Source organism: Pezoporus wallicus, unplaced genomic scaffold (assembly GCF_028554395.1).
Source record: "Pezoporus wallicus isolate ANWC-B61680 ecotype Strahan unplaced genomic scaffold, APGP_CSIRO_Pwel_v1 contig_3710, whole genome shotgun sequence".
NCBI lineage: Eukaryota > Metazoa > Chordata > Aves > Psittaciformes > Psittacidae > Pezoporus > Pezoporus wallicus.
The window spans coordinates 4,260,353-4,287,608 of record NW_026640315.1 but is presented as its reverse complement, the minus strand read 5'-3'; the positions used below and the strand labels follow the sequence as shown (position 1 = coordinate 4,287,608).

Below are 27,256 nucleotides of genomic sequence, written 5' to 3'. Positions count from 1 at the left end.
ACTGTTGTCTTCATCCTCTCCTGCTGCACTGAGAAACACACCAGAGTTTGCCAGAGAAAGGATATTTGTGTGGTTTGTTGTTGGGCTCATTTCACTTCTCTTGGCCCAGACTCAAGAATTTGCTGAGTAACTTTTCGGAGAATCCGCTCCAGCAACCCAACAGCAATACGCTCCGTTTGCTTTTTCTAACATAAATAAATCTGAACATCTGCCAAAGAGGAAGGTGGGGGAGGAAGCAAGGGAAAAGAGAAGTGATGGTGTGAGGAATGCCTTCTGGCAGAAGTGCTGGACTGAAGAAATGAGTGCGTGGACAAAGGAGCACTGAGAGCCACTGGGGCAGCGAGGCCAGTCCATCCCAGGGAGGATCAGCACCTCCACTTCTATAGGCACACTGCAAAGGATGAGCTCTGGATTCCTTTCAAACCTTTCCATCAAGGTAAGGTTAAGCATTTTTCTTCAAGCAAGTAAAAATTGCTACTTAAAGGGTATGAAAACATCCAGTAATTAATAACACTGTTAATATTGGCTGAGAATATGAATGCATAGGTGGGACACTGGGCATCTTTCCAACAGGCTGAGTTAAGCTTGTGATGAAGCTTAGTGACTACTTAAAGGTGACAGTGTGATATGCAATAACACACAAATGGAGCTCAGTTTATGGCAGAGGTCTATTTCCAGAGGTTCTCAGTGCTAAGGGGATGCGTTAGGATCAGTTCAGATCTGTATTTTAGCTTATCCAGCACTCAAGGAGCAGATTTCTTTCCTGACATGCAGTGTAAGCTAAGGATTGAATTTAAAGAGTCTTCTGTCACTGAGCCCATGTCCCTGCTCGTCCTCCTGGCGTGCTGTGCTAGTGCACGTGTTTGCAGCGTGCACTGAGGGAAGACCATTTGTTGCAGCTGCTTTTCCAGCATTCTAGCGCCTGCTGCCTCATTACACGGATCATGCCTCTCCTGTGGGCTGCATATAAATAACTGGAAGAAGATCAACTCTGTCTTGCCTGTCAGCGCTGTGAGGCATCATCCCCCAAAGGGAACAGCACAACGTAAATCCTCCTTCCATATGACAGGAAGGTTTGGAGGGATTAGATCTATAAATGTTCTGCTATTTCTACCTGAGACGTCACATATAGAAGATCAGTGTCTTGTTTGAAAGTATAGTTTATCTATATATGTGACAGCGGAGCAGTGAGTGTTGCTCTTCTGCATAGGGGGTACTTAATCCTTTTCCTCATTATAGGTACTCTTAATTACTGATGGTTAATATGGATGTATCTCATCTGCAAAATTTACTCTGGCAGCCAGCTCTGTGCCTGCTTCTTTAAGTTATCAGCACCAGCATTAATCCAGGCAACAAATCTCTGTTTTGCTTTGACCACTTCTTTTGAAGGATGCTGCCAGGTCTGCTGGAGTAACACACCAAAACAGGCTTGTGACTGTCTGCTTCTCCCTTGTTTTCTATTAATATCCCCAGCAACAACAGCTCTCCCCACACACTTCCAAGAATTTGTTCTCTCGTAGCTCCACGTTGCCTTCAATCAACGCTGTTTTCCTTGTGAGCTCAGCTTACACCATAGCCAGGAGTTGCTCAATGCTTCTTGGTGTGAAGCCTTCAGCACATTAAGATGACATGCAGAGAGGTTTTGGTGATTTTAACTGACCGTGTTGTCATTTCTTGCCTATTAAGGCACCCATGCCCATTTCAGGTCATGTGGAATGATCTTCCCTCTTTCATTTCACAAATAACTCCTCCAGCTTTACCATGCTACAGCACAGAAGTGTGAAATTCTGGTTGTAATCGGTGTCTTACCACTGTAAGGGTTGGGATGTTGAGGATGATGAGATCCTGCCATGTTAGAAGCTGTGCTGCAGGGCTGGCTTGTGCTCAGCACATGAGGTCTGAACTGCTCCTTGCAGCAGGAACAGAGGGAAAGCATCACTGTTTTTCTGGCCTTTCTTGCGTTTGAAAGTGATTTGGGGCAAAAAAAATCATGTTTTTAGGTTCAAAGATGAAGACTCTTCAGAGAAATATGAGTGTGTTCCAGCAAACTAAAGTTCTCTTGTGGAAAAATATCCTGACGAAGTGGAGGATGAAGACGCAGAGCTTTCAGGTAAGCTGAAATAGAAAGACAACAGTGAGTAGTCAGCCACTGAGAGTAGCCAATCCCTGCCTGCCCTAAGTCAAAGTAGTCTTGAAAAGCTTGGCTGGTAATAGACACCTTGAGATTTCACTTTCTTAACTGGTATTTCTGTCTTTCATGTGAAATATGAGAGCACAGATGGGTTCTTTGGGTAATTTCCTGAGGTAACAAGCGCGATGCAAAGACCGTTGGTTAGTTAACATCTACGGTACCTGTGTGACTTAGTGCTTCTTGTATTTTAATCCCACACAGAATATGCTTTTGTACTGTTATATATTAAATCCTCTTCTCTGCTCTCCCCCTCTCCTAGGAATGGATGCTGTCTCTGCTCTTTCTGCCACTGATTTTCTTGGTGTGCATGTTCCTGAGGAGCATTCGCTACCCTGAAGTGCCTTATGGCTACCTCGGGCAGTTGGATGATCCTGCCTATGATGCCACTGGGGTCACCATCGCTTATACACCCATCACTGTGACCACAAGGCAGATCATGAATAAAGTGGCCTTGAACTCGGTAATGACAGGTATGGTTGGCTTGCTAAATATGTAACTTTGTCATTTTTTAACCTATTGTACAAGTTTTGTGTTTTATTGGCTCCCCAATATCTTTGGTCAGGGGAGAAAATTTGTCCCAAGTTTTCCATTCTCATCAATACTTCTTCTCTAGTATTTAAATTGCTACTGAGTGCTTTAGAGCAGCAAAGCTGAACCTTTCCCAATATTCACTATGTAGACTAATACTATTAAGACACCTTGGTTTGTTCTTTTGAGGTACATTTCTCAACAGATAAAGTATGAAGGATTTTAAAGTGCCACCCCATCCCATGAGGAGAACTGGGAAGGAGGAGCTGCAATGCTAAAAAAGCAGGATATAACCCCAGTGTCTGGGCATGTATTTCCAGACCTAAAAAACCTCATTGCAGTTCTTTTCTTACACACCACAGGTATAGTATTAGAAGCACTGGACAGTGAGAGAGCCCTGGAAGAAGCCTGGATTTCAAATAGAGAAATTATAGGGGTTGTATTTAAGGACAACGTCTCCTATCACCTCAGGTTTCCTGCTGAGAATGTGGCTATTCCAAATGACAACTTTGGACACATAGGTAATACAAAATGAGGATGTATGGGTGGGTGATTGCCTGGCATGGACAGAATTGCTTTGTTGGAATAATCCATATCTGATCAGTGATTTAATAAGTTGTTATGCTTTTGGTCAGGGGGGCACTGTCCATTTGCAGAGTCCCCAGAGTGCACATGCATCTTAGCATCAGCTTTTGCAGTGAAAACCATTTACCTTTCACTGCTGTTACCTGTGATTCCCTTCACTTCTCACCTTGCAGATAACTGTTTTGATTTCTCATGGTCAAGCTGTCGTAGCCCAAGGTACTGGTACAAAGGCTTCCTGTCCCTGCAGGCCAGCATCGACGCTGCTATTATAGAGGTAAATGGGATTGATGACCTGATGTAGGTCTCCTTTTGTTTTAAGCTTGGTATAGGAGGGACAAATTGTTCTGTGGCAATAGCAAAGTCAGAAAATTCTGCATAGAAATAACCTCTTTAAATACTCAGCCACCCAAGTACTATTGGCAGTGCCAGTGGGAACCTGAATGCAATCAGTGGTTCCTGGCTTTAGTTTCTCTTAAAGGCTGGGAACCAAGTGTAATACCATTATTTGATTTAGGGAATTACCCAGATTCCAAGGAAAAGGCAGTTCTTGCAGGAGACTGGGGTGCTCTGCCTATCTGTTGAATTATTTGGTTTCAAAGTAAGCATGTCTGGAATTTCCTGTCCTTCCTTTCCAAATTGTTCCTCAAAAGTATACCAGGATAGGCGTCATTTCTCCTGGCTGTGCATCTCCAGTTGTCCAGGCTGGTTTTGTACCTGGGGAGAGAAACAGAGCACTGGGGAATGTGAATCATTTGTGTGTCTGGATCCTTACCTCTGGGTGAGCTTGAAGGATTTATCTCTCCAATTAGACGAAGGAGGCAATCTAGCTGAGGTGCAGAGATGCAAATGAGTCAGATGAGCCCTTTCTATTGGGGTTTATTGCATTACTTGTTGGTGTTTTCTATAAAGCTGCATTCAAAAGTACACCTAAAGATGGTGAATCAGAAGGTTCCTTATATAAATCCATCTCACTGTAGAAAATAAATGCTGAGGTGCTGACCTTGAATTCCTTTAGGTAGTGGCAAATCATTCTGTTTGGGAAGAAATGAAATCAATTGCTGGTGTCCGTATGAAGTCCCGAAGCGTCATCCCCTCCATCACACTAAACTACAGTTACTTCATGATTACTATCGTGATGTGTTTCTCCCCATTCATGTATTTCTTGTCAATGAATGTTGCAAGAGAAAAGAAGCAGCTCAAAGTATTGATGAAGACAATGGGACTGCAGGACATTGCATTTTGGTGAGTTCTTTTTTTAACGAAGGTGTGTTTGCCAGGAATCAGTATATGCCTGGGCACTTGAGCAGTCAGTTAATAAGTTAAATGAGCTCATAAGTTTTCTCCAGTACTCTAAGGACAAACCAGAATTGCTGAGCATGGCAGTGGTGTGTTCTTCTTCCTTGGTGTTTCCTCCTCAGGTGGATGGTGCTATCTGTTCTGCCTAGGGTAGGAATGAGTTGACCCTGGGAAATAATTAATACCTTAATGTCAAATGGTTCTGGCACGCAGATTAAGTTGCAACAACAGTTCTTATTTAAATGACAGTGCCATGCCCCCTTTCATCCTCAGGCTCTCCTGGAGTCTGCTGTATGCTGTTTACGTGTTGGTCCTCTCCTGCCTGCTGACAGCTGTCGTGGTGCAGAATTCTTTCAACCTCAGCAGCTTCCCTTCGGTCCTACTGCTGTTTTTCCTCTATGGCCTAGCATGTGTAAGTCGGGTTTTACAACCACATTTTCTCACTACATGGTTTATTACACTGCTGATGAGCCTTTTGCACAGTGCTCAGGACTGCATCCTTTCTCTGGCTCGGCAGCAGTCATTTCAGTCGCAGCCTGAAGGTCTGACAGGCAGTAGGTTGGCTACCAAAGACCTGATTTGAAAGTCAGATCAACTCACCAAGAAGGATTTTAGTGTATTTTATGACATGGACTCGGCTCAGGAGTGATCTCTCTGCCTGCCAAATGGAGGCGCTATGGTAAAAGAGATTTATTTTCTTCCGCTATTGACGGAAACTTCTGTTCTTACAGATCCACCTGGTTTTCATGCTCTGCTCCCTATTAAGGACCTCCAAACTCGCTGGCTTTGTGGCCTTCCTCATCACCCTCCTCTTCGGATGCCTGAGCCTTGTGGTGCTGATAGAAAAGCTTCCAGAACCAGCGAAATGGTTTCTTGGTCTCTTCTGTCCTTTTGCATTTAACGCTGGCATTGCAAAGGTATGGCACGTCACATCTGCAGCTAAACCTTCCCAATAGCTTGCTGTCCTGGGCAAACAGTGAGGACAGAGCATATTTTATCACAGACAGAGGCCATAAAGGACCCTGCTGTGCTTTGCTGGTAGAAAAAGGCATGGGAAGTCACGGTCCTCATTGCAAAAGACCAGTTTCTCCACATCTGTAAAATCTTCAAGTACTCTTCATTCATACCTATGAGAGGCGAGCTGCTGTTGGGCAGCAAAGAGGGGCTCCAATGCTCCCATCCCATTCCCCTATTTAAAAGCTGATGAATGCAAAGAAAACCACAGCCCTCCTCACAGTCTGTCATTGTGCGCTTCAGCAGCACCCATGTGAACCCGAGGAAGCTGCAGCAAACCCATTGCCGCACACAACAGCACCATTATCCTCTGGGGCTGGACCCCAGGCAGATGGGAGTTGACTTGGGGACATCAGCTCTTCTCAACCCGGTCATTCCCCTCTTGCTGCAGCAACTCTTCCTGGCAACAGACTGTTGTTTCCAGATTGTTCTGTAAAATTCAAAATGAAGCCATAAGATCTCTGCATGGAGTAAATGTATTTCCTTTCCTCACTAGATAGAAAGGAAGGAATACTGGTCAGTACTGCAGATGAAGTCTGGGTTAACAAAGTGAATTACACCTGCAGTTCGATGGCATCTGCATAGTTTTCCAGCCTGCAAATTATCCTTCTTTGTCTTTTATTTCAGGTTTTCCATTTAGAAAAATATGGCATGGGTTTCTCTTTTTCTAACCTAATGGAGGATTCATACTTTCTATTTTCGACTTACATTATGCTGGTCTTTGACTCAGTCTTGTACATGCTGTTAGCTATGTACTTCGACAAAGTTCTCCCAGGTAGGTATAATTTATACTTATGATTATACTCTCTCATTTTATACCTTTGATTTCTAAGGAATCCCTATAATAGCTTTTCAAGGAAATGAGGGCCTGCTCCATTCTCAGAATGGGTCTTGGACTAAAAACCTATATTATGTTACTGAGTGACTTTTCAGCCCCTGGCACGCACACTCTTAAGTCCCAAATCAAAGACAACAAAGTACTTAGTGGTTTTTCTTTCTCTTAAATTGCTGTTGAGCTGTTTATGAGAAAACAGAGCCGGATGATATGTTAATTCATTAAGTAAATGCTAGGTATATCCCTGAAGCCAGCCTTCTTGCCTCTCCTGACCCCATCTCCAAACCTCTCTTTTTAACCCCTCAAAGTACTGATTTTGAGGCAGCCAGGTTCTTATTAGACCCTCCTATAGGTTTAGTCCCAGATGGTGTTTTGGTTGTGGCTTTGGTTAATGACAGATCGTCTTCTCTGCTTTCCTGTCAGGCAAATACGGCATCCCAGACTCCCCTTTTTTCTGCCTGGAGCCCTCATACTGGGTGCGGAGCAGGAGAGGCTCCACCAGGAAGATGCCCCGAACTCCAGTGAACCCTGAAGAGCTCCTCAATGATGATGTAGAGCCGGTGCCCTCTGAATTCATGGGGAAAGAGGCCATCAGGTAAAGAGAGGAGTTGCTGTTCAGAATTTTTCATCTGGGGAGCTTGGGTTTAATGCTCCCACCGCTTCCACCATCAGCTTTGTTTTGATTTATCCAGGCAGTTTTTGTGTTCATGAGGCTCTTGCAAAACACTTTATTTCACAGAGAAATATTAGAGGTGGAATGCAGGTCAGATAAATAGATAATAGCAGGGTTTTTGGTGTAGACCTGGTTAAACATCCATTAGGAACCTTGTCTTTGCAAGGCTGGATGCTCTAGTATTTTGTGCCAGGTAGAGATGTTCACACCTGTATACAGAGCATACCAAACCAAACCATAATATCCTACTTACCTTCCTTTTAGACTCAGCAATATTAAAAAAGCATATAAGAAGAAGGACAAGAAGATAGAAGCTTTAAGAGGTGAGAAAGCCTTGATACTGATTCCTGTTATAGATGAGGGAAAACAGTTGTGCAAACATTTCGGTCAAAGAAATACAACACTTGCATTGCTTAAAAATCTATGTCAAATATTGATGTAACTGATCACTATTTTGTTCAGTTTTCACTGATTCTCCATATTTAATAAGACTTAAAGAGATCAAAGATTTTTTTTTCAGTTGTTTTTCTGTCTTATCTGTGAAATACAGCAATTTCTTCTGTCTTTAGTTAAAGGTTTGCAGAACTTTGCCCCACATTGCTTAATGCACTTTTCAGTAATTATTGCTACCTAGTCCTTATACTCCTGAACTTGTCCTACCTTCAACAATGAGCAGAGCCAAGGCAAACCTTATTTATTCCCAAACATGATGTTGTTTTCATTCTAGGTTTGTCTCTAAATATTTATGAGGGTCAGATCACTGCCTTACTTGGCCACAGTGGGGCTGGAAAAACGGCACTGTTAAATGTGCTCAGTGGGCTCACTTTCCCTTCCGAAGGTAGGATGGCAAGTAGTGGGCTTAATTCAAAAGCTGTAAAGACCAGTTTGTTCCACCTTACCACTTTTATTCCTATAAACAGGCTCTGCAACCATCTACAACTACAAACTCTCTGAAATAGGAGATAGGGAAGAGATTCAAGAGATGATTGGCATCTGCCCCCAGTTCAATGTACAGTTCGGTGTCCTAACAGTGAAAGAAAACTTGAAAACCTTTGCAGAAATCAAGGGCATCAGGTCCAAAGAGGTAGAGCAAGAGGTAAGTGTGTGTCCCGTGAGCACACCCCTGGAATGCATCACGTTTCAGCAAACGCTCCTTTGGGAAGCTCAAAGGGTCCTCCTGGTTGTGTCTTCTGAAAACCAAAGCTGGTTTTGACCATCAACCAGGTTAGTAGGCAAGCTTGTGAACTTGGTGCAACCACAGTACTACATCTGCTCCACCCAAGGAGATGAGCGGATGATCTCTTGCTGGTGATGGTAGACCTTGGTCCATGCTCTTAGAAACTGCACCTTCAATCCCAGCCAGATCTCCTTCATGACTAGTAAAGGATGGAAAGACACTTGGTGCTGAGAATGGACATCCTTGTGCTGTTCTAGGTGCAAAACATTTTGGAACTGCTGGATATCAGTAACATTCAAGACACTCAAGCAGAGAAACTCAGTGGTGGGCAGAAACGGAAGTTATCCATTGGAATAGCCATGCTTGGGAACCCCCAGGTAAAGCAGCAGGCATGGCTCTGTAATATAAGGAATGTTTAGGTCCAACATAAGTAAAACCTTGTCATGTACTTGGCTACAAGTTCTTGCATGACTTCAGACATCTTTAAAGTTCTCATAATTGCTAATATTAATAATTTTCATTATATTGCTGATCCATCGTGCTAGTTTAGTTTTAAAGCACATAGACAGTTCCTTGACCTCAGCTCCCAGAATAGATGCCTTTGCACAAAAGGTGGCCTTGGGTCTCTTGCCTTCAGGACTTGAGGTTTTCAGAACACCAAACCCAAAAGATGTGCAGTAACCCTGGCATGAGAAACGTCTGATTTAATCCGTTCTGCAGGTTTTGCTCCTGGATGAGCCAACGGCTGGGTTGGATCCTCTTTCCAGGCACAATGTGTGGAGCCTCCTCAAGGAGCACAGAGCTGGACGGGTGATCCTGTTCAGTACCCAGTTCATGGATGAGGCTGATATCCTCGCAGGCAAGCACTGGCTCAACCTGCAGCATCTCTGCAGAGCAACCCTGGAGCAGAAAGCTCATGAGGTTCAGTTGCAAACCAGTTTTGAACCACAGCTCTACAATATAAATCCCTTTGGCTTATTTTTCCTCTAGACCGCAAGGCTTTCATCTCACATGGGAGGCTGAAGTGTGTTGGTTCTTCTCTGTTCTTGAAGAAGAAATGGGGGATTTGCTACCATTTAAGGTATCTACTTCAGCCCCAGCAATGGGTATCTGGGAATATTCATTTACAGGGAGCCACCAGAATGAGTGTCAGGGGGAAATCATATTGCAGATGTCATTCAAACCAAGAAAATGAACTTGATTAATACAGTTAAATAAACTGAAGCAGGAATGTACTCCCGAGTAAGGAATGAATGAAATACACTGGAACATTCTTTGTATGCATCCAAGCAAGCCCAGTGGTGGTGGTTGTTCGAGCTTGGGTTCGTGTTTGGGTTTGGGGGTTTATTTGTGTTTGGGTTTGTTGGGTTTGTTTGGTTGCTAGGGTTGGTTTGTTGTTGTTTCAAGACTAAGCATCTCTCTTTTTATGACTGAACAGGATCCATGTCAATGAGTCCTGTGACTTAAAGAACGTGACATCTCTGGTTAAACGGTACATCCCCAATGTCATATTCTCAGGACACAGTCAATGTGAACTGAGATATAAACTGCCACTAGAAAACACGAACAAATTCCCAGGTAAGGTGTATTAAAATAATTCAGAATTGTCCATAGGGAAATGAGATAATCACAAATGTGGGGAAAAAGAAATGGAGAGATTTTCTATAGGAGTCACATAAGGAATTAGAACTGTTCCATTATGGTTTTGCCCTACAATTTTAGCATAGAATCATAGAATATAGAGTCACACAATGGTTTGAGTTGGAAAGGGCCTTAAGGTCATCCAGTTCCAGCCCCTCTGCCACGGGCAGGGACACCTCACACTCAACCATGTCACCCAAGGCTCTGTCCAACCTGGCCTTGAACACTGCCAGGGATGGAGCTTATATGTGCTTATATTTGCAACCTTGGAGGCACTCGTGTTACCTGCTTCTTGCAGATCTGTTCAGTGGCCTCGACAGCTGCTCTGACCAGGGAATTATCAATTACGGAGTTAGCATGACAACCCTGGAGGATGTCTTCCTGAGGCTGGAGGAAGAAGCCACAGTGGATCAAGAAGGTACAATCGTGGCTGCAAACGCACAACCCGCAGCCAAAGGGAGCGGCTACTTTGCAATACCCCCTGGCCATGCCTCCAACAGCTGGTTACTAGATGGCTCTTAGGCTTTCACACCTTACAACATAGAAGCTGGTCTTAGACATAAACGTGCACGTGGAAAACTCTCTGCAGATGAGCACGTCCTCCGGGAAGAGTGTGCAGAAGTGGGATCGCGATGCCCTGATGAGATGGAGCCGTGCTCCCTGCTACTCTCAGACTCTGGGATGGTGGCAGTCGTCGGCTTGGCTCTCTGGAGGCAGCAGGTCTCTGCCATGGCGTGGGTCCACTTCTTAAAGCTGAAGAGCTCAGTGAAAAGCCTGAGGTCCATGTAAGTACCAAGGTGATTCTATCTTGCAGATCTGAACAATCACAGCAGGCTGTTTCAACGAGCATTTAGATTAGTTGGTTTCAGGTCTTAGCAATGAATGATCTTGGTAATCTGCACTCAGAGGAGAGAAAAGCTTCTTCTTTTCTAGTGCCAGTAATACAAAATCTCCCTTTTGTGCATTTTCCCTTCTGTGCTGAGTAATTTATGCAATGGAAACCCAATTTCTTTCTGAAGAAAAGAATCATTTAGAAACACTTTTATTTCAGATGGAGGGGGAAGTTTCAAAATAAACCACTGTGTACAGAGAGAGGGAAAAATGCTACTATCAGGCTTCCTCTTTTAACTTAAAATTCTCTCACGTTGCCAATGTTGAACTATTTTGGCCCCATTGATCTTCAAGCTGGTATTTCCTGCTGGGGTGCAAGAAACCAATGGGAGATGCTGATTTATGCATCTTTAAGGAAATCTGAAAAGCGTTTTATGGCTCTAAAATTTGAGCATTGCAGATCTAAGGTTTCTCTCCCTGATGCATTCTGAGGTTGTTTGCAAATGATCAAATTTGAGACTTCTGAAAAGAAAATTACCAAATATCCTTAACAGAAGGAGCGCTGGGTAACCTGAATACAGTTTAACCATTCCCAATAGGGAACCTCATTCTGCTGAAGGTCTGTTTTCAGAGTGTTTATCCATCTTTCTCTTTAGTTTGCTGCTCTATGTGGTTTTCCTGCTTCCTGTGGTTTTGCAACTGTCCCTGCTTGCTGTGTGGCAGAGAGCGAATGTTTGGGAGCTCTCATCTGCACGGTACTTCTTGCCCCAGGGGAAGAGGGCTTGGTCAGAGACAACAACCAGCCTCCTGGTCCACAACAACACCGGTGAGGACAACGAGCCTTTCCTCATCCTTTCCTATGCTGGGCCTGCTTGGCTTTGCAAAGGAAAATAGTGAAAGAGGAGACGGTTGTAGGATGCAGGGGATCTAAGGCATGATGGAGGGTTTTGTGATGGAGAAGCATGGGAATTGTCACTTTTAAAGGGTTGTGAAGGAAACCCACTGGGTAAGATCCTGATGCAATGATGTGAAAAGGGATATCATAGCAGATGGGATTAGAAGGGACCCAGTTCTTTCCCTGCCCCAAATCTAGACCCCTATCCAAACAGTCTCTGCATTTTCAGAGCATGGGATTCTCAAAACACACTCCAGTAAAGGCACACAAATGCTGAGTAAAATTAATGATCTAGTTCGAGTTTTATCTTCAATGTTCCTACGAGTGGATGCTATTTAACATTATTTGGCCAGAGTATGAGACTGTTGACTTCATCAGACCACCACAAAGGAGGATATATTTGGTAGCAGTTCAGGAAAGGCAGGGGAAAAAATGACAATGCAAAAATACAGTCAATGAGACTGAAATCCATTAACTTCACAAGAATTGATGTGCAATGATCCACCACGTGTGTGCTGTCTGATATCCATGGTTGTTAGACTTCCTCAGGTTCTGTTTGGTGGTCATGGATTTGAAGAAAACCCCCAAACTATCAAAGACTCTCCTGTTGTCCAGTATTGTGATTCCTCTGCTTTTGGCTTTCACACCAGGCACAGCCATTGAAGACTTCATCCACGTGCTCGAAAGCCAAGACCTCACAGTGGAAATAACAAGTGAGGAAAACATCACAGAGGAGCTAAAACACAATGGGGCTATAAAGGTGTCTCGCAAAGGTCAGGTGAGGAATTTTGTTCTCCTGTTTCTTCCCAACAACTGAATGACTTAGCATGATGCATCCATCTGGTCTACCTGTGGGATGGTCTTGAATAAGGCCCGAGGGTTGAAAGATGTGGAAGTGTTTTAACCAGTAAACTACATGATAGAGGAGACCTTATCTCCTTCATCCTCCACCTCAAACTTCACATTTTTTGTAGTACCAACTTCTAATAACTTATAATCTGTTTTTTTAGCAAACAAAGCATAAGCAAAATTATTCCAGGCTTGGATTCTCCTGGTGTGCTTCTTTTCTACTGCAGATGAGAGAAGCCAAGAGTTTTTATCTTGTTTTCTTGCTCTTTCAAGAGCTACAGGTTTACCGTGTTATGCCACCTGGAGACTGTCAACTGCTTCCCGGTGCTTGTGAATGTCATTAGCAACGCTCTGCTGAAAGCCTTCAATTCCACCGTGCACATTCGGATCTGGAGCCATCCATTTTTCTCTGTAAGTGCCAGAGCCAGAAAGTGTCAGAAAATAGTCCTTAAATCTGATAAAGGCCTCAGTAACTCATCAGATTTAAAAGGGAAGCCTGTGGGCTGTATGTGCCTGTAAGCCCCCCTTCCTCAATGCTCACTCTGGACCATTTGACTTCAGACAAACTGAAGGCTGGGAAGGCTTCTTCAGGAGGTTCCTTATTCTCTACTTCACATTGCAGGACTGTGGTTTGAGGAAAACCTTCCTCCTGACAGTATTTGCTTTCAAGTCTCACTTTTTGTTTGTCCTGTCTTTCATGAGAAATGCAGTAAAACAAATCATTGCATCTTGCCTTTTGCATGGCATATGTTTTACACAATGCTTTGTTCTTCTTTTTCAGGTAGACGAACCACAGTTCTGGAATTTTTTTGCTACTTTTTACCTCTTTTATATGCTGTTGTTATTCCCTGGTTTTCCTCCACACTTTGCAATGGGCTATATGCAGGATTACAAGGTAAATGGAGGCAGATTTGGGGTGCACAGAAGGGATTACAACTGCGTTGACACAAGGAAGTTTGAGTATGACGCCATGAGCAGCTTTGAAGCCAGCAACAGACTGCTCTTTCCATTCTGTCTTCCCAGGCAGGAGCTCGTGCCCAGCTGAGGGTCTCAGGGCTCTTTCCCTCAGCATACTGGTGTGGCCAGGCACTGGTGGACATCCCACTGTGCTGGCTCCTTCTCTCCTCAATGTTTGGGCTCCAGTTTGCATTGAGCACCAAACCTTCCTGGCACACCGACGTCCTCTTCCTGCTGGTACATCCCATTCTCATGATTGCTGGCTCACCAAGGGAGGGATTGAGGTAGTATTTTGAGCACATGTAGAGATACAGGAGGCACCTCTGCGTCCCCAGGTGCTTATTGACCTTCTCCTTGTTTCACCTCCTGTCGTTTGGGTTTTCCCAGCTGGAAATAAAAGGCAATAAATCTTGCCTTTAATATACTCCTTTACACTTGGCAGTAGAGTTGTGGTAATTTATGAACACCTTGATCTTAATGTATGATCGTTTAAACTGAACCACATTGCTATATATATATATTCCTGGTTGTTTAGACGACTCCAATTTCTAATGAAAGCCCTTTCTTTCTGTAGATCACAGGCGCTCTTAGCTATGGAATTTCTATTGTTCTCTTCACTTACGTGATCTCCTTCGTCTTTCGCAGAGGATGGAACTGTGATTTTTGGTCTTTTATCATGATAGCGGTAAGCATATGGTTAGAAAATGTGCTGTAGGCTTTACAGAAATGTATTTTGAGATTGTAAGGATGAACTCTATGTCAAAACACCAAGTACACATGAAGAACATAAATATGAGCATGTGTTTTATAGCAGTCACTTCTGTATTAAATTCCTGACACCATGTTCTATTCCTATAATCCTACTGTGGCACAGGGAAATGCTTGGATATACCCTGCTCTGGTGCGGGAATGAAGGCAAAAAAAAGTTATTTATTGCTCTGTTCAACACTTTGCATCCAGGAGATGTAAGGTGTTGAAATATGAGCCATCAGGTTAGATGCAGCCTGACCTGGGTTATTTGGCATGAACTTGGGATGGAAAGAACAGGATGGGATGCCATGCTTCATTGATTTGCCTGGGAAGAAGTTTCCCCAGCTGACCCAAATCAGCATCCTACCCTCAGGCAGAGATGGCTGAGAATGTCCTGATCCCTCACTGTTTCTCATCTTTATATCTCTTGTCCACCTTCAGGAATCCATCAGGGAACTGAAAAAGTAGAACCCACACAACTTTAAAGGCTAGTGATGAGCATGATCTTCCCCACCATCTAAGTTGCTCTCTTACTTTATTCTTAGGTATGCTTCGTTACTTGTATCATCAGCAAAGTCATGGATTTTTCTGTGGGTATCAGAGCCACCCTCTATGTTCTGTCTCTCTTGATTCCCTTGTACCCACTGCTGTGTTTAACGATGAGCTGCATGCAGGTAAGCAATGCTGCTGAGCAAGGAAAGGCACCCCACCATAGAATACAACTATGTGACCTTGTGAGCAAAGTCTGGTGATACCTACACATCATGCTCTGGGAAGGTTCCTTAGTTTTCTCTCTCGGGTGGGATTTTCCCAATGGCAGGAGTGCATCATTAGATATCCATTTCAGATCAGATTTGATTTTCCCTGCTGCTCATTATGGTCAGGGGATACTTCTGGGGCTTGAGCCGTGATTGTAGATTAGGATCTTCCCATGTGGAGTTGAGCAACGTGGCTTGAACAATCATAAGAGAAACTTACACATCTGATGTTGCATGGAAACAGAGGGAGAATTCAGAATACTCACAAGGTGCTTTACTTCATGTCAGCTAAGGGGGGGGGGGTGGAAAGTCAGCTAGGAACTTAACACCACCCTCCAGCTACATACAAGACCACTTACGAGCCCCAAATTACTTAGGAGTGAGTCCAAATGGAAGAGACTCCTCCTCTGTCCTGTCCCATTCACCTCCACCTCTTCTCTGCTGGGACCCCAAAGGTTTTCTCCAGTTTCAAAGTATTTGTTATTTGCTTTTAACCCTTCCAGAATTAGCCAGCAGCTCTTAACTATGTATTTTCTTATTATTCTTGCAGGTTTTTGTAGACGATGAGAGATTTTTTGATTTGATTCCAAAGACCGATCTACTAATAACTGTCTTTGCAGTAAGAAAACATTTAAGATTACTTTTATGTAGTAATGCATGCCTACTAAACCCTGCCCTCAGGTATCAGCAAACAGGCAAGAACCCTGGGCTCATTTCATGCAGCAGGATGAAAATGGGTTACCTCCCTGTGCAAAAACAGCCTTGCTCCTTTGAAGTGGGGAAGGGGAAATGGAATATGCCCAGATCACTTAATGCTGCCCTGTTATTTTTATGAATGATGCTTTTCTTCTATTGCTATTTTCTGGAGTATTGGCAGTTCATCTCCTTCAGGATCACCCCAAATTTAGATGTTTCACACACTATGGTTTTCCCCCACTTATTTTATAACCCCGCCACCACCGTCTCAGTTTCAGCCACAGTAGGTGGAAGGCAAAGCTGTTAATGTGGCAACCTCTCTTTTTCAGCCTTTGATCCATTCTGTGGGTTTCATTTTTCTTCTTCGATATTTGGAGATCAAATATGGAAGAGCAGTTCTGAGAAAGGACCCGATATTTAGGTTGGTATAAACACACATGCACCTCAGACACATGTGAGATCTAAGCTGCTATCACACTGCTTTACCTTGAAGACAACATTTGGGTCAGATATCATTGACTTTGTGTCCCTATTTTTAAATATATGTTTAAATACTGGTGATTTTTTTTATAACTAAAATAGCCTCTAAACACTGCAGAGTGATAAAACAGCTCTCAAGCTTGCTGGTACCTCCATATGGTGTTTCATGTTTGTAGGATTTCCCCAAGAAGACAAAGCAGCCACCAGCATCCTGAAGAGCTTGAAGAGGAAGATGAAGATGTTAAAGCTGAAAGAGCAGCAGTGAGAAATGCCATAGCGACCCTGAGTCAGGAGGAGGTGTGACCAAATCTATCTTATTTTATACCAATAAAAAGTCCACTGGTAAAAACCAAATCACCAAGTATTAATAAGCACAGGTCAGTGTTTTGGCTGTGTTATCCTCATAGGGAAAATCCAACACCCGTATGTACAGTGTGGGCCCCATCAGGATAGAGACGAAAGCTGTTAAGAGGAACACGAACCGTAAAGTGTCCTTTTGCACCTCAGATTCCCAATGAATTAGAAAACAAAAGATTTTTAGAAGGTTTTCTGCCTTTTTTTAATGGAAAAATATTACTGAAGGCTTAATGCTATCCAATATAATAGACTGATCTTTCTTCTCCCTCCTCGCTTTCAGAAATCAGTCATCATTGTCAGCAATCTATGTAAGGAATATAAAGTAAAGCAAGCTGGTTCCATTTTTAAGAAGAAGAAGAAAATGGCCACCAAAAATGTTTCCTTCCTTGTTAAAAAAGGTGAGATCTAGAACTGTTCTCCTTAGACCTGATTTGGACCCTGATCATACCCAGAGAGTTAATTCTCACTTATCTGAACAAGGATGTAAAGGTCAAATCTATTTGTTCTGTGGTTAGGGCACGTTCAGTCTGTGGTTGATGTGATAATAGACAGTGTAAGGTGGAGGCATCCTATTAGTTATCTTTGACTCTGTTACCCAGAATAACGTAGCTCCAGAATCCACTTGAGCAGAGGCTTCTGAGAGCCCTGGGAGCAGTGCTCAGGCTCCCAGCATCATTAGAGTTGAAATATTATGGGCTCTCAGGGCATATAGTTATACTACTTACCTTTATATGTCTTTGTTATTATTTGTATTTTTCTTTTGTGGGACTGTGCCTGATGTATTTCTTGAAGGGGAAGTATTACTAAGAAATTACACGCATTTATTCCAGGAGAAGTATTAGGGCTGCTGGGGCCCAATGGAGCTGGTAAAAGCACAGCTATGAAAATGATCACTGGAGAGACAACACTGACTGCTGGGCAGGTAGGAGAAAGGGGAGAGATCCATGATAAAAACACGAGTGCAAACCTTGTTCCTAGGCTAAGCTATCATTATTTTACAAAGCATTATGAGTGATCAAGGTTTTAACTGCATTCACTGTGCTATTCAATTGTATTAACCTGGCTAACCTGGCTTTGAACACTGCCAGGGATGGGGCAGCCACAGCTTCTCTGGGCATCCTGTGCCAGCGCCTCAGCACCAAATTTTGAGCTACATCTGACTTTGACAAGCAGTTGCATCTACCTTAATTGTCCATGGATATCTTTAGAAGCAATGCGAATGAGGGTTGCAAAATCACTTCTTTGCTCTTTGGGTTTCCTCATCTAAATCCCAGTAGTCTTGCCCTTGTATCTGTATCTGGGCAAGGCTATGAGAGCAGAACTATCACCTTATTTGTGCAGGTGCTGATGAAGAAAGGAAATGGAGCAACTTCCCACCTCCAGGACCATGCACCCTCCTTCCTGGGGTACTGCCCACAAGAGGACCCACTCTGGCCAGACCTCACCGTGCACCAGCACCTGCAGGTCTATGCGGCTGTGAAAGGGGTGCCCAAGGAGGATACAGCTGCTGCTGTCAACCGGTATGGATGTAGGATGCTTCAGGGGTTGGCCAATGGTTTATCCCCACTCCTAGGCCACAAGGAGGGGACCAGAAAGTCAAAATTCACTCTAAGCCATAAAGAAGCTCAGGAATGGAGCTGCAAAACTGATTTTGTGCTAAATGCTATGATTAAGTGAGTGAACAGTTAAGAAAATCCCCAATTTGCCTGAGTGCATCTACTGAGGATAAATTTACCACTAATGCCCTTTTAAGTGTGTTATCTTTAGGAAGCTTTTCCGAAATCTGATGTTATAGTTGGGAACTACAAGAAAGGATGCTTAAGCACTGCAGGCTCAGCTGACATTGGCAAGGTGGAATGGATTTATAATGCTGTTGACACTAATGCTGGGTTTAGACAAAAGCTTGTGGCTTATTCAGTACACTTTGCTTCAAGTATTCCCTTCCATTTTAATAATGCAATAAATGTTTAATGAAAACAATCAGGAGTGAAAAGCAAGGGGAAGAAAGTTCCTTTTTCTTATCATTTTGGGAGTCCTTGATGAGAGTATTGATTTGGAATAATAAAAATGTTCTTTCTTTTTAACACTTGCTCCCTCTCCCCACAGAATAGTAAATGCTCTACAGCTTCAAGACCACCTAAAAAAGAAATCCAGAAAATTATCTGCTGGGATAACCAGAAAGGTTTGTAGTGTTTTATGTACAATGAGCACTGCAATGCTCATAGCACAAATCAAACATCCCCTTTGTCAGCAGAGGGACCTACCTGGGCTCCGAGCTGCAGGGAGAGCATCATGTTGTCTCCCATGGTGGGGTGATGGAAAATCAGCCTTTTCCAAGACCACACTGCCTACAACTCAAACCTTTATTCCCATAAATGAAGCGATGCTGCTGCAGCTTTTTGTAGACTGAGTGCCAGGGACTGCAAAAGGATTGATCCAGTCCCTTTTCCCTGTCCTAGCTGTGCTTTGCAGTGGGCATGCTGGGCAACCCAGCGGTCCTGCTCCTGGACGAGCCATCAACTGGCATGGACCCCAAAGGGCAGCACTGTGTCTGGTGAGTAGGATGTTGTGCACTGTGCCACCACAGTCGTAAAGGGTGCAGTGATTAAGGCCAGGTAAAGAGTGTTTGACCCCATCTGCAGTTAGTGCTGCTTATCACTTGCCAAAGGTTTTAACTGGAAATTCCATTTTCTTGGCTCTGTCCAGCTAAAACATGAGCAAGGAGAGAGAAAAAACATTTTACTTTCACCCTTATTGCAAACCTTCATAAAGGGACCCGAGTCCAAAATAGTTATTCATGTGTGTATATATATATACACACATATACTCTAATAGTGTTATTTCAAAGTATTATCATGTGCACATCAGTCTAAAGTTGCTGTATGTGAATTTTTACACTTGTTTTAGGGGAGAGGCATGTGGAGGGACAAAGGTATAAGAAAAAGTGTCCAATACTCCTAGGGAACTTTAACTTTATTTCTCCTTCTTTTTTTATCCCCCTTCTGGTCCTCAGGAAAACGCTTCGTGCCGCCCTGAAAACCAAGGAGTCAGGAGCCATCCTTTCCACACACCACATGGAGGAGGCGGAGGCAGTGTGTGACCGTGTGGCCATCCTGGTGTCGGGGCAGCTAAGGTGGGAATGCAGCTGAGCTAGAAAACAGGGGCTCCTCCTCCAGCTTCACCTACGTGAGCCCGTCACCATGGGCTTTACTAAGTGCTCCCTGTGATTTCACCAGTTTGGGAAGGAGCAGATGATGAGGCACCAATGGTTTCACATGCGCATCTCTTCTTTTTCCTCCCCTCCTGCAGGTGCATTGGCTCCGTTCAGTACCTGAAGAACAAGTTTGGCAAGGGCTATCTGCTGGAAATTAAGGTGAAGGATCTGGAGCACGCTGAGCTTCTGCATGCTGAGATTTTGAGGATTTTCCCAAGCGCAGCCCGTCAGGAGCGGTAACTATACAATATGGGATGAACAGTGGTTTCAACACAAATTCATCCCTGAAAATGTGCCCAGTGTGATGGCCAGACTCAGGATCTCAGCTGGAGACGGATGACCAGCTCAGAGACCCTGTCTGGGGATCTGATTCGATAATGTCACCACATCCAACCGTGCTGTGACCACTGCAACAAAACATGCACATATCCAGCTCATAGCATGACATAAAGTTTTGATGCCAGGACCTCAGTACAGACCAGGAATCATCTTTTCTTCTTTTTCTTCAAGGTTCCCTTCTTTGCTCGTCTACAAGGTCCCAGTGGAAGATGCACTGCCCCTGTCTCAATCTTTCTCCAAGCTAGAGGAAGGTAAAAGCAAAACAAGGTGACTTTCTGAGAAGGTGAAACACAGACTGTCATTTTTTGACTCTCTTTCCGTTTCTCCACAGCCAAACAAAACTGCAACCTCGAGGACTACAGCTTCTCTTTGAACACTTTGGCTCAGGTGGGTGATTTCAAGGCTGGATATGCTGTAAAGGCACGAGTAGGAAGAAAAGCTGCAGTGATATCTGGTGGAGCAATGAGGCTCCACCAAAAGACTGTTGGGGGGTGGCAGGTGATGGATCCTCTCCTGGGAAAGTGGTGGAAAATGGGCTGGGTTTTTTGCACTGCAGGGATTTCACATAATGGGAATAAGTGTAGGCAAATTGTTGCTGCCTGGCTCCCCTCACCCAAGTCAGCACAGCACATCTTGTCCATTTCAGGTGTTTCTGGAACTCTCCCGAGAGCAGGAAATGGATAATTTTGACCAAAGTTTGGATGGGGCTTTTGAATGGAATCAGCTTCAGCAGGAGGACTGTTAAAGATCCAAGATGCTCACTTACGCATTACTCCATACTAACCCAATGTGATACTGTGCATATTTACTATCATTATCAGCGTACCATGAAGAGGAATAGCAGCTTTACCTTTCCAGCAAGCATCTGCTGAGGGGTCCTCTCCAATGCAGAAGACTTTTCACCTGGACATTGCAGGTGCCTACATTAAGCCCGACCCCAACCAGCATTTCCAATGGCTGGTTGATGAAGCAGTGCCTGCATTGATGAAAGCTCTCATCAAACAGAGCAGCACACAGCAAAGGGACAAAGAGGTTTGCAGGGATCATAACCCATCTATGGGGATCGGGGCTCTGCTTTGCTCAGTAGATGTGGGTGCATCAGGGAATTCTGAACATGCTGCCAACTTTCTGGGCTCCTCTCCCACCAGTGTGGGGGGTTATTTACCTACGATGTGTTTAAATGCATCTTAATGAAATTTGCACTCTATTTTTATACCCTTCCAATAAATGTCTCTATAGAAACTGCCTTTACAGCCTCATATGTCATCATTGCTGTGGACCATCAGAAACAACTCGGACTGCTTCCCATGGGGATGGAGGTGGCTACAGAGGTGTAAAAGCTACGGGTCAGGCTGTTGTGGTCCCTCCTGTTTGCTGTCTCCATCAGCCTGGAGAAGAGAAAGCTCTGCAAAGATGCTGTAACAGCTTTTCCTTACTTAAAAGGGGCTTATAAGAAAGATGGAGGCAAACTTTATAGCAGGGCCTGTTGTGATAGGAAAAGAGGAGATGGTTTTAAACTAAAAGAGGGTAGATTTAGACTAAATATAAGGAAGGAATTTTTTACAATAAACAGTGAGACACTGGAACAGGTTGCCCAGCAAGGCAATAAGTGCCTCATCCCTGGTAACATTTAGGATCAGGTCAGACAGGGTTTTAAGCAGCCTGTTCTAGTTGAACATGTCCCTGCTCACTGCAGAGGGGTTGGACTAGATGGTCTTTAAAGGTCCTTTCCCACCCAAACCATTCTATGATTCTATTATTCTCCTCCTGACAACTCAGGCACATTTTATCCCTGAGCCCAGCTCCTTTGCAAAGGTTAAAACTCCCAGAACAAGGGTGGCCGAGTTCTCTTTATGTGATCTGCAGCAGTGGCTGTGTTGCAATCACTGCTTGGGTCTGCTCCCCACTTGGCTTCGAAACAGATTTTGGCACTTAGAGGACACAGAGGGCTCGTGATTGTTTCCCTGCTGATTGCACAACAGCTCCATCTGTAATCCCCACCCCTGGGAAGTGCAATCACCAGCACTGCAGTCACCTGTGCACACACTCAGCTCCAGGAAATGGGAGCTCAGGGAAAGGGAAGAGGTCTTTGAGTGATGTAAAGAAACAAACAGCAACAAAAGCCCCAGCTAAGTCCTGTTCCAGAGGGAACACCTCTGGCATCTGAATGAAGAGGAGCGCACTGGGATTCAGGCAAGACATGAAAGCAGAGAGCAGGGCTGAGGTATGAAACCCTGTGGCAATTGCATTTCCTCCTCTGGGGTGAAGAGCATTTCCTGCCTTGGCTATTCCTTCCAACCCCTCTTGCATAGTTGTTTCTTGCAAGGAACTACCACCAACCCACTGCATCCTCTGCTACCACAGGTTTGAGAGACTGTTCTTCATTGTATTTGGGTCTTTTCATTACAGGGGAAGATGAAGCAAGCAGAGCTGGTTCCATCATCTCCTGCACAAGGAAGAGGAGGAAAAGGACCCACAGGAAGTCCCTCAAAGGCCAGCTGGTTGGAGCTGGGGCATCAGGGGGATAGGGCTCATGGCACTGGCAGCACACAGTCAAGATTTCCAGGTCCTGGCCTGTGGCCAGTGCTTGGAGAAAGAGGTTCTGTCACCAGCACAAAGAGGAATTCTGCTGGCAAAAGGGAACGAGCAAAAGTTCACAAGGACTTGGCTTTTCCATTGAAAAACAAAAAGAACAAGAGAGAGATTTCCTGGAAATGAACTGGCTGCTGAAATAATCCCTTCAGAGGAATTCCACCTCCCTCCTTTGCCCTGCCCTGAGCTGGGGGGGGGTGACAGGGAACATCCCCAGGAGCTGCGGTCTCTGTACCTGCTCTGTGAGAGGTGGGAATGCCCTGCTTCAGCATGCAAACCAGCTCCAAATCTGGCCTAACATTTTGGTTCTTCTCCTTGTTTTCCAGCACATCAGGAGCCCTCCATGCACACGGTGTCTCTGCTGATAAACCTGAACCAGAGCATGCTGGCCGTGCCGCAGGGTGCATCCATCAGCCCAGCACAGAGGATGAGGCAGCTTCGTGTTGTGGATGCTGCACCTTCTAACTCAGGCAATAACTTGGTCTTATTAACAGGGAGATTCTTATTTATCAGAGCTAATAATGTCCTCTTTATGCAGCAAGCACACAAAGGGCCATTCACCGCCAGTTGCTTTCAGGGCTGGTCCTCAAGCACCATTCCCCAAACAGGCATCCCAGAGCAGCAGCAAAGAGCAGCCTTTGCCTTTGAGGTTAGATAAGGGAAATCAGTGCCAGGCAGTAGTGCTTGAGTTTGGAGAGCAAGGCACACGTGTGCTCAAGGTTTGGGAGCTCAGAGGCAGCATTTCACCCTGCAAGGGGCTGGGGAGCAAAGGGGTGCTTGCAAAATGTCTGGGCAGGAATGACAGGGCTTTCCAGGTCTCCTCATCCTCTCGCAGTGATAGAGAGATGAATGTTGTCTAGTTCAAATGCTAGTTAAGCAACTCCCCCTAAGTGCAAGTAAACCACAACAACAACGTGGTATTTCTGAGAATTTCAAGGAACTTCACAAAAAGCAGTGATGCAAGGTGCAAATAGCTGACACTAACTCCTGTGAAGGAGGAGGAGGAGGAGGGTAAAGCTGAGCAATGTTAAGCAAAGGGCTTGTTTTCTATAGGAAGCCCACAGCAGATGGCCTACAAGGTGGTGTCCTGCCTGCAGACACCCTGCAGAGTAAAGGCAATGTACCAAAGCCCTGTGCAGCTCATCACAGCTGTATCCTCCCATTCACAGCAGCAGTGCCATAGGTATGTGTGCTTGTTCCCAGGCAGGAACCTCTAGATCTTGGATTTCAACTGAACAAAACCCATCCCCTTTTTACAGCAACCTGCACAGAGAGGAAAATAGGTTGACAGCATCAAACAGTTATTTGTGTGTGCTCTGGAAGGAAAGGCACCATGAACACAGCCTCCCATGCCATGAAGGCACTGAGCATCTCCAGACAGGGAGATGAGAGGCTTTATCACAGTGAGCCAGCTCATTCCCGTGCAACACAACTGGCCATACAGGGCTGTCCCAGAGCAGAGCCAGATGTTCTTCAAGCATAAGAAGTGAGGCAAGGCAGATGTTGGCAACCTCGACGATGCAGGAGTCCAATTCCCTTTTTCCATTTGCTTGAGACAAAAGAGGAAATCAGGGTTGGATTATATCTGCATGGGGGGGGGGGGGGGGGGGGGGGGTGAGCAGGATGGATCAGGCCTTCAGCTAATGTGAACCAGTGTATGCACCCAGGTTTGCAGCATGTGAGTACCAGGATGTCACAACAAGCATCTCTCGGCCTATTTAACTTTCAAGGCATAATTCAGCTTGAATTTACTACTCATGAAAAGCTGGGAATTTCCTCTTGCATTGGTTCTCCCTAATTCTACTGACCCCCTCAAACAGCTTTGGAGCTCAAACTATTCTCTTTAGCAGCAGCTGGATAAAATATCAAGCTGAAGACTATGTGTGGCTCTGACAGCAGCCAAACCCAACAACATATTTACTTCAAAGCAGGCAGAAGGATAGCTTGTCCAGCTGGAAAAAGCAGGAAGTGTGCTTTTAAAGGAGCAGAAGAAGGGGACAGACAAGGAGATGATTGTGTAAGTCCTGGTGTTTCAATTAGGTCATGCCTGAATGATAACAGGAGTTCATGAACTTATGTTCTGGACAGAATGGAGGTGTCTGGTTTGTCCGTGTGCATCCTTATCCCAGAGCAGACATCAGATGGTGTTTTATGGACAGGTAAGGAAGGACATGGTTTAGTGTGAGGTGTCCCTGCCCATGGCAGGGGGGGTATGGAACTGGATGATCTTAAGGTCCTTTCCAACCCTAACCATTCTATGATATGGGCTGTGCAGCAGAGGAGATAGAAACACACATGGGTGTCTGTGGTCATGGTGGATGCCACCAGCATGAGCACTGAATACAGCCCTCTTGCAGGGGCTTTCCAGAATGAATTTGACAGTATCAGAAGTCATCTAGCCCAGTAATTAATGCCCCCGGTGAGGTCTTGGGTTGGGTCAGAGATGGGTGGTGGATATTAGTTGGAGCCCAGATACCAAAGGCAAACACTTCCCATGGATTTAGGCTAAGCTGGTGCAGGTCTTTCTGTGTCATTGTGGCAGCAAAACACCATGGGTTTGCAGGAAGAACTGTCACTGCCATCCACATTATCTCTCCCTGGTAACTGGATGCAGCTATAGGAACCTGTAATGCCTATAAGTAAATAATAATCTCTCTTGCAGGTGGCCACACCAGCCTGACCCTAACTTCAAGCAGCTTCCTACCTTGCAGCAGCCTTCATGCTCCATGTCCCAAATGAGAGCCAGGAGCCAGCCCAGCCATCAACTCCTCCAACCACAAAACACACCAAGATCATCTAAGACATCCTCCTCCTCATCCAGGTATGTGAACAGAGCTATTTTCACACAGGTTGGATGGGGCTTGGAGCAATCTGCCCTAGTAGAAGGTGTCCCTGCTCATGGCAGGGATTGGAACTGGGTGAGCTTTAAGGTCCCTTCTAACAGAAACCATTCTATGAGTTCTATTTATCCATGAGTTTGATTCTGACTTTAAAGCAAGTGCTGTGGGATTCAAGGATTTGAGGCAGTGCTCAGCCTCACCTTGGGCAGTTGAGGACATCTACTTGTTGGCACAGGCCACCGCTTCCTCCACCCACAGAACGTGGTTTTCTTTGGCCTCATGTTGAGAAATCCATTTCATGTTCTAAACACAAATCCTCCAAAGGGTTTCAGGATGCGAAGCAGGAAAAACAAAAACAAATAAGATTTATTTCTCTTTTTTTTGCTCTAATTTGAAAAATAACTGGCCTTGAAACTGCAATGGGTTTTCCCCTCTCAGGATAGGAGAGAAGGCTCCTGCCAGCCTCATGTCACAGAGCTACACCACATCACACGTGGGGAGTTGTGATTGCACCTCACAAGGGACTGAAAAGCGAGAAATGGGCTCCGGTGAGTGAATGATTGCACAATATCTTCTACATCTCATTTCCTGCATTTGTGGAACATCTATGCCCTGGCCTTGGCTTTTTACTGATAGTAAAAGGCTGTGGCAGTGATAGGGACAACACTTCCAGGCTCAGATTGGAGGGCATGGCATGGAACTGTATCTATAAGGATGCTGTGAAAGCTAAAAGCTGGTCTGGCTTGAAAAAGCATCTGAGCAAGACAAAGCTCCCCATGGGGAGCTGCTGGGGAGGGAGCAACAGCCACTTGGCTGTTCCTTCTGCATCCAAAGAACCCCAAGAGCCCAGAAGAGGTGCTTGGTCCTTGTTCGCTTGGACCCCATTAAGTCTGGGTTAACTTGCGAGATGTTAGGGAAAATTGGGAGAGCAGGAAGTCTTTTCTGGGAAGAAACCAGCTTTTCTTGGGTTTCAAAGCGGGCATGGGTGTATGGTGTACGGTTTAGAACGATAGCAGTGCATTGTAAAACCATCTGCACAAGTAAAGTACAGGCAATAACGTTCTTGAAATGCAGTGTTTGTAGCAGAAGTGCTGTAGGTCAGTGCCTCGCTGCAAGCAAATCCTCCATCTGGTCTGTAATGGCTGAACTCTTCCTTCCATATCCCCTGTTCTTTGCTGGAAAGGGAATATTGCTAATATTCAGCAAAAAAACTACAGCTGGAAATGGCAAACCAGTATTGGCTCAGCCACCAGTGCCTAATGAGAGTGCCTACAAGGGAATATAGGCTAAATATGTCCTGTGGGGAACATGCATTGGATCCCATCTGGGGATGAGCACATGGAGCTCTGGAGGTTGGGGCTTGGGGAGCAGGATTTGTCCTTGCTCAGTCACTGAGACCTCCAGCCACACACTGCTCCTGATATGGGTTTTCCAGGGAAAACCTCTATTAATAGCAACTTATGCCATTATAACGATTGAATTATATTTACATCATTAAATTTTAATTATAAATAGAAATTTATATATTTCATGTATTTCTCTATATAATCATATGTCCATACATGTTTATACTTAATATCTATCTTTATATATTTACATAGCTAAATACAAATTATGTTTTAAAATATCTAGATTATAATAACATATAAAAATAATATAAAAATGTAGAAGATATAATAGAATTATAATTAATTATATATTAATTATAATATTTACATAATTACATTTAAAATTTTATTTATAATTATGTATTTATAT

The 27,256-nt window shown here is 44.5% G+C and overlaps 1 protein-coding gene and 1 long non-coding RNA gene across 2 annotated transcripts; both read left to right on the top strand.

Annotated features, from left to right (window-relative positions):
• The first annotated feature begins 66 nt into the window (after window positions 1–66).
• On the top strand, window positions 67–21,312 carry LOC130604154 (ATP-binding cassette sub-family A member 10-like). Its single transcript, XM_057418510.1, has 39 exons — window positions 67–436; window positions 2,001–2,110; window positions 2,451–2,661; window positions 3,082–3,240; window positions 3,478–3,578; window positions 4,320–4,546; window positions 4,874–5,012; window positions 5,332–5,517; window positions 6,242–6,389; window positions 6,873–7,044; window positions 7,387–7,445; window positions 7,850–7,960; window positions 8,043–8,218; window positions 8,557–8,676; window positions 9,020–9,158; window positions 9,290–9,380; window positions 9,738–9,877; window positions 10,239–10,358; window positions 10,530–10,725; window positions 11,428–11,597; window positions 12,317–12,444; window positions 12,789–12,926; window positions 13,297–13,410; window positions 13,539–13,709; window positions 14,047–14,157; window positions 14,768–14,896; window positions 15,531–15,599; window positions 16,006–16,097; window positions 16,333–16,453; window positions 16,794–16,911; window positions 17,344–17,435; window positions 17,855–18,033; window positions 18,620–18,695; window positions 18,973–19,067; window positions 19,527–19,646; window positions 19,823–19,963; window positions 20,238–20,317; window positions 20,398–20,453; window positions 20,713–21,312. Exons 2-39 carry the CDS (start codon window positions 2,009–2,011, stop codon window positions 20,809–20,811), a joined length of 4,896 nt encoding a protein of 1,631 aa, XP_057274493.1. The 5' UTR covers window positions 67–436; window positions 2,001–2,008; the 3' UTR covers window positions 20,812–21,312.
• Window positions 21,313–24,435: 3,123 nt separating this feature from the next.
• On the top strand, window positions 24,436–26,152 carry LOC130604187 (uncharacterized). The gene is made up of 3 exons (XR_008973399.1): window positions 24,436–24,675; window positions 25,321–25,479; window positions 25,937–26,152. It is a non-coding gene; the product is annotated as an uncharacterized LOC130604187 (long non-coding RNA).
• The last annotated feature ends 1,104 nt before the right edge of the window (window positions 26,153–27,256 follow it).

Bases quoted from the DNA above. Each gene is read 5' to 3' on its own strand.
- LOC130604154 (XM_057418510.1), top strand. From the start codon at position 2,009: ATGAAGACTCTTCAGAGAAATATGAGTGTGTTCCAGCAAACTAAAGTT. The intron at 14,158-14,767 runs GTAAGCATATGG...CTTTATTCTTAG, and splicing joins GGTCTTTTATCATGATAGCG to GTATGCTTCGTTACTTGTAT. The intron at 20,318-20,397 runs GTAAAAGCAAAA...GTTTCTCCACAG, and splicing joins TTTCTCCAAGCTAGAGGAAG to CCAAACAAAACTGCAACCTC.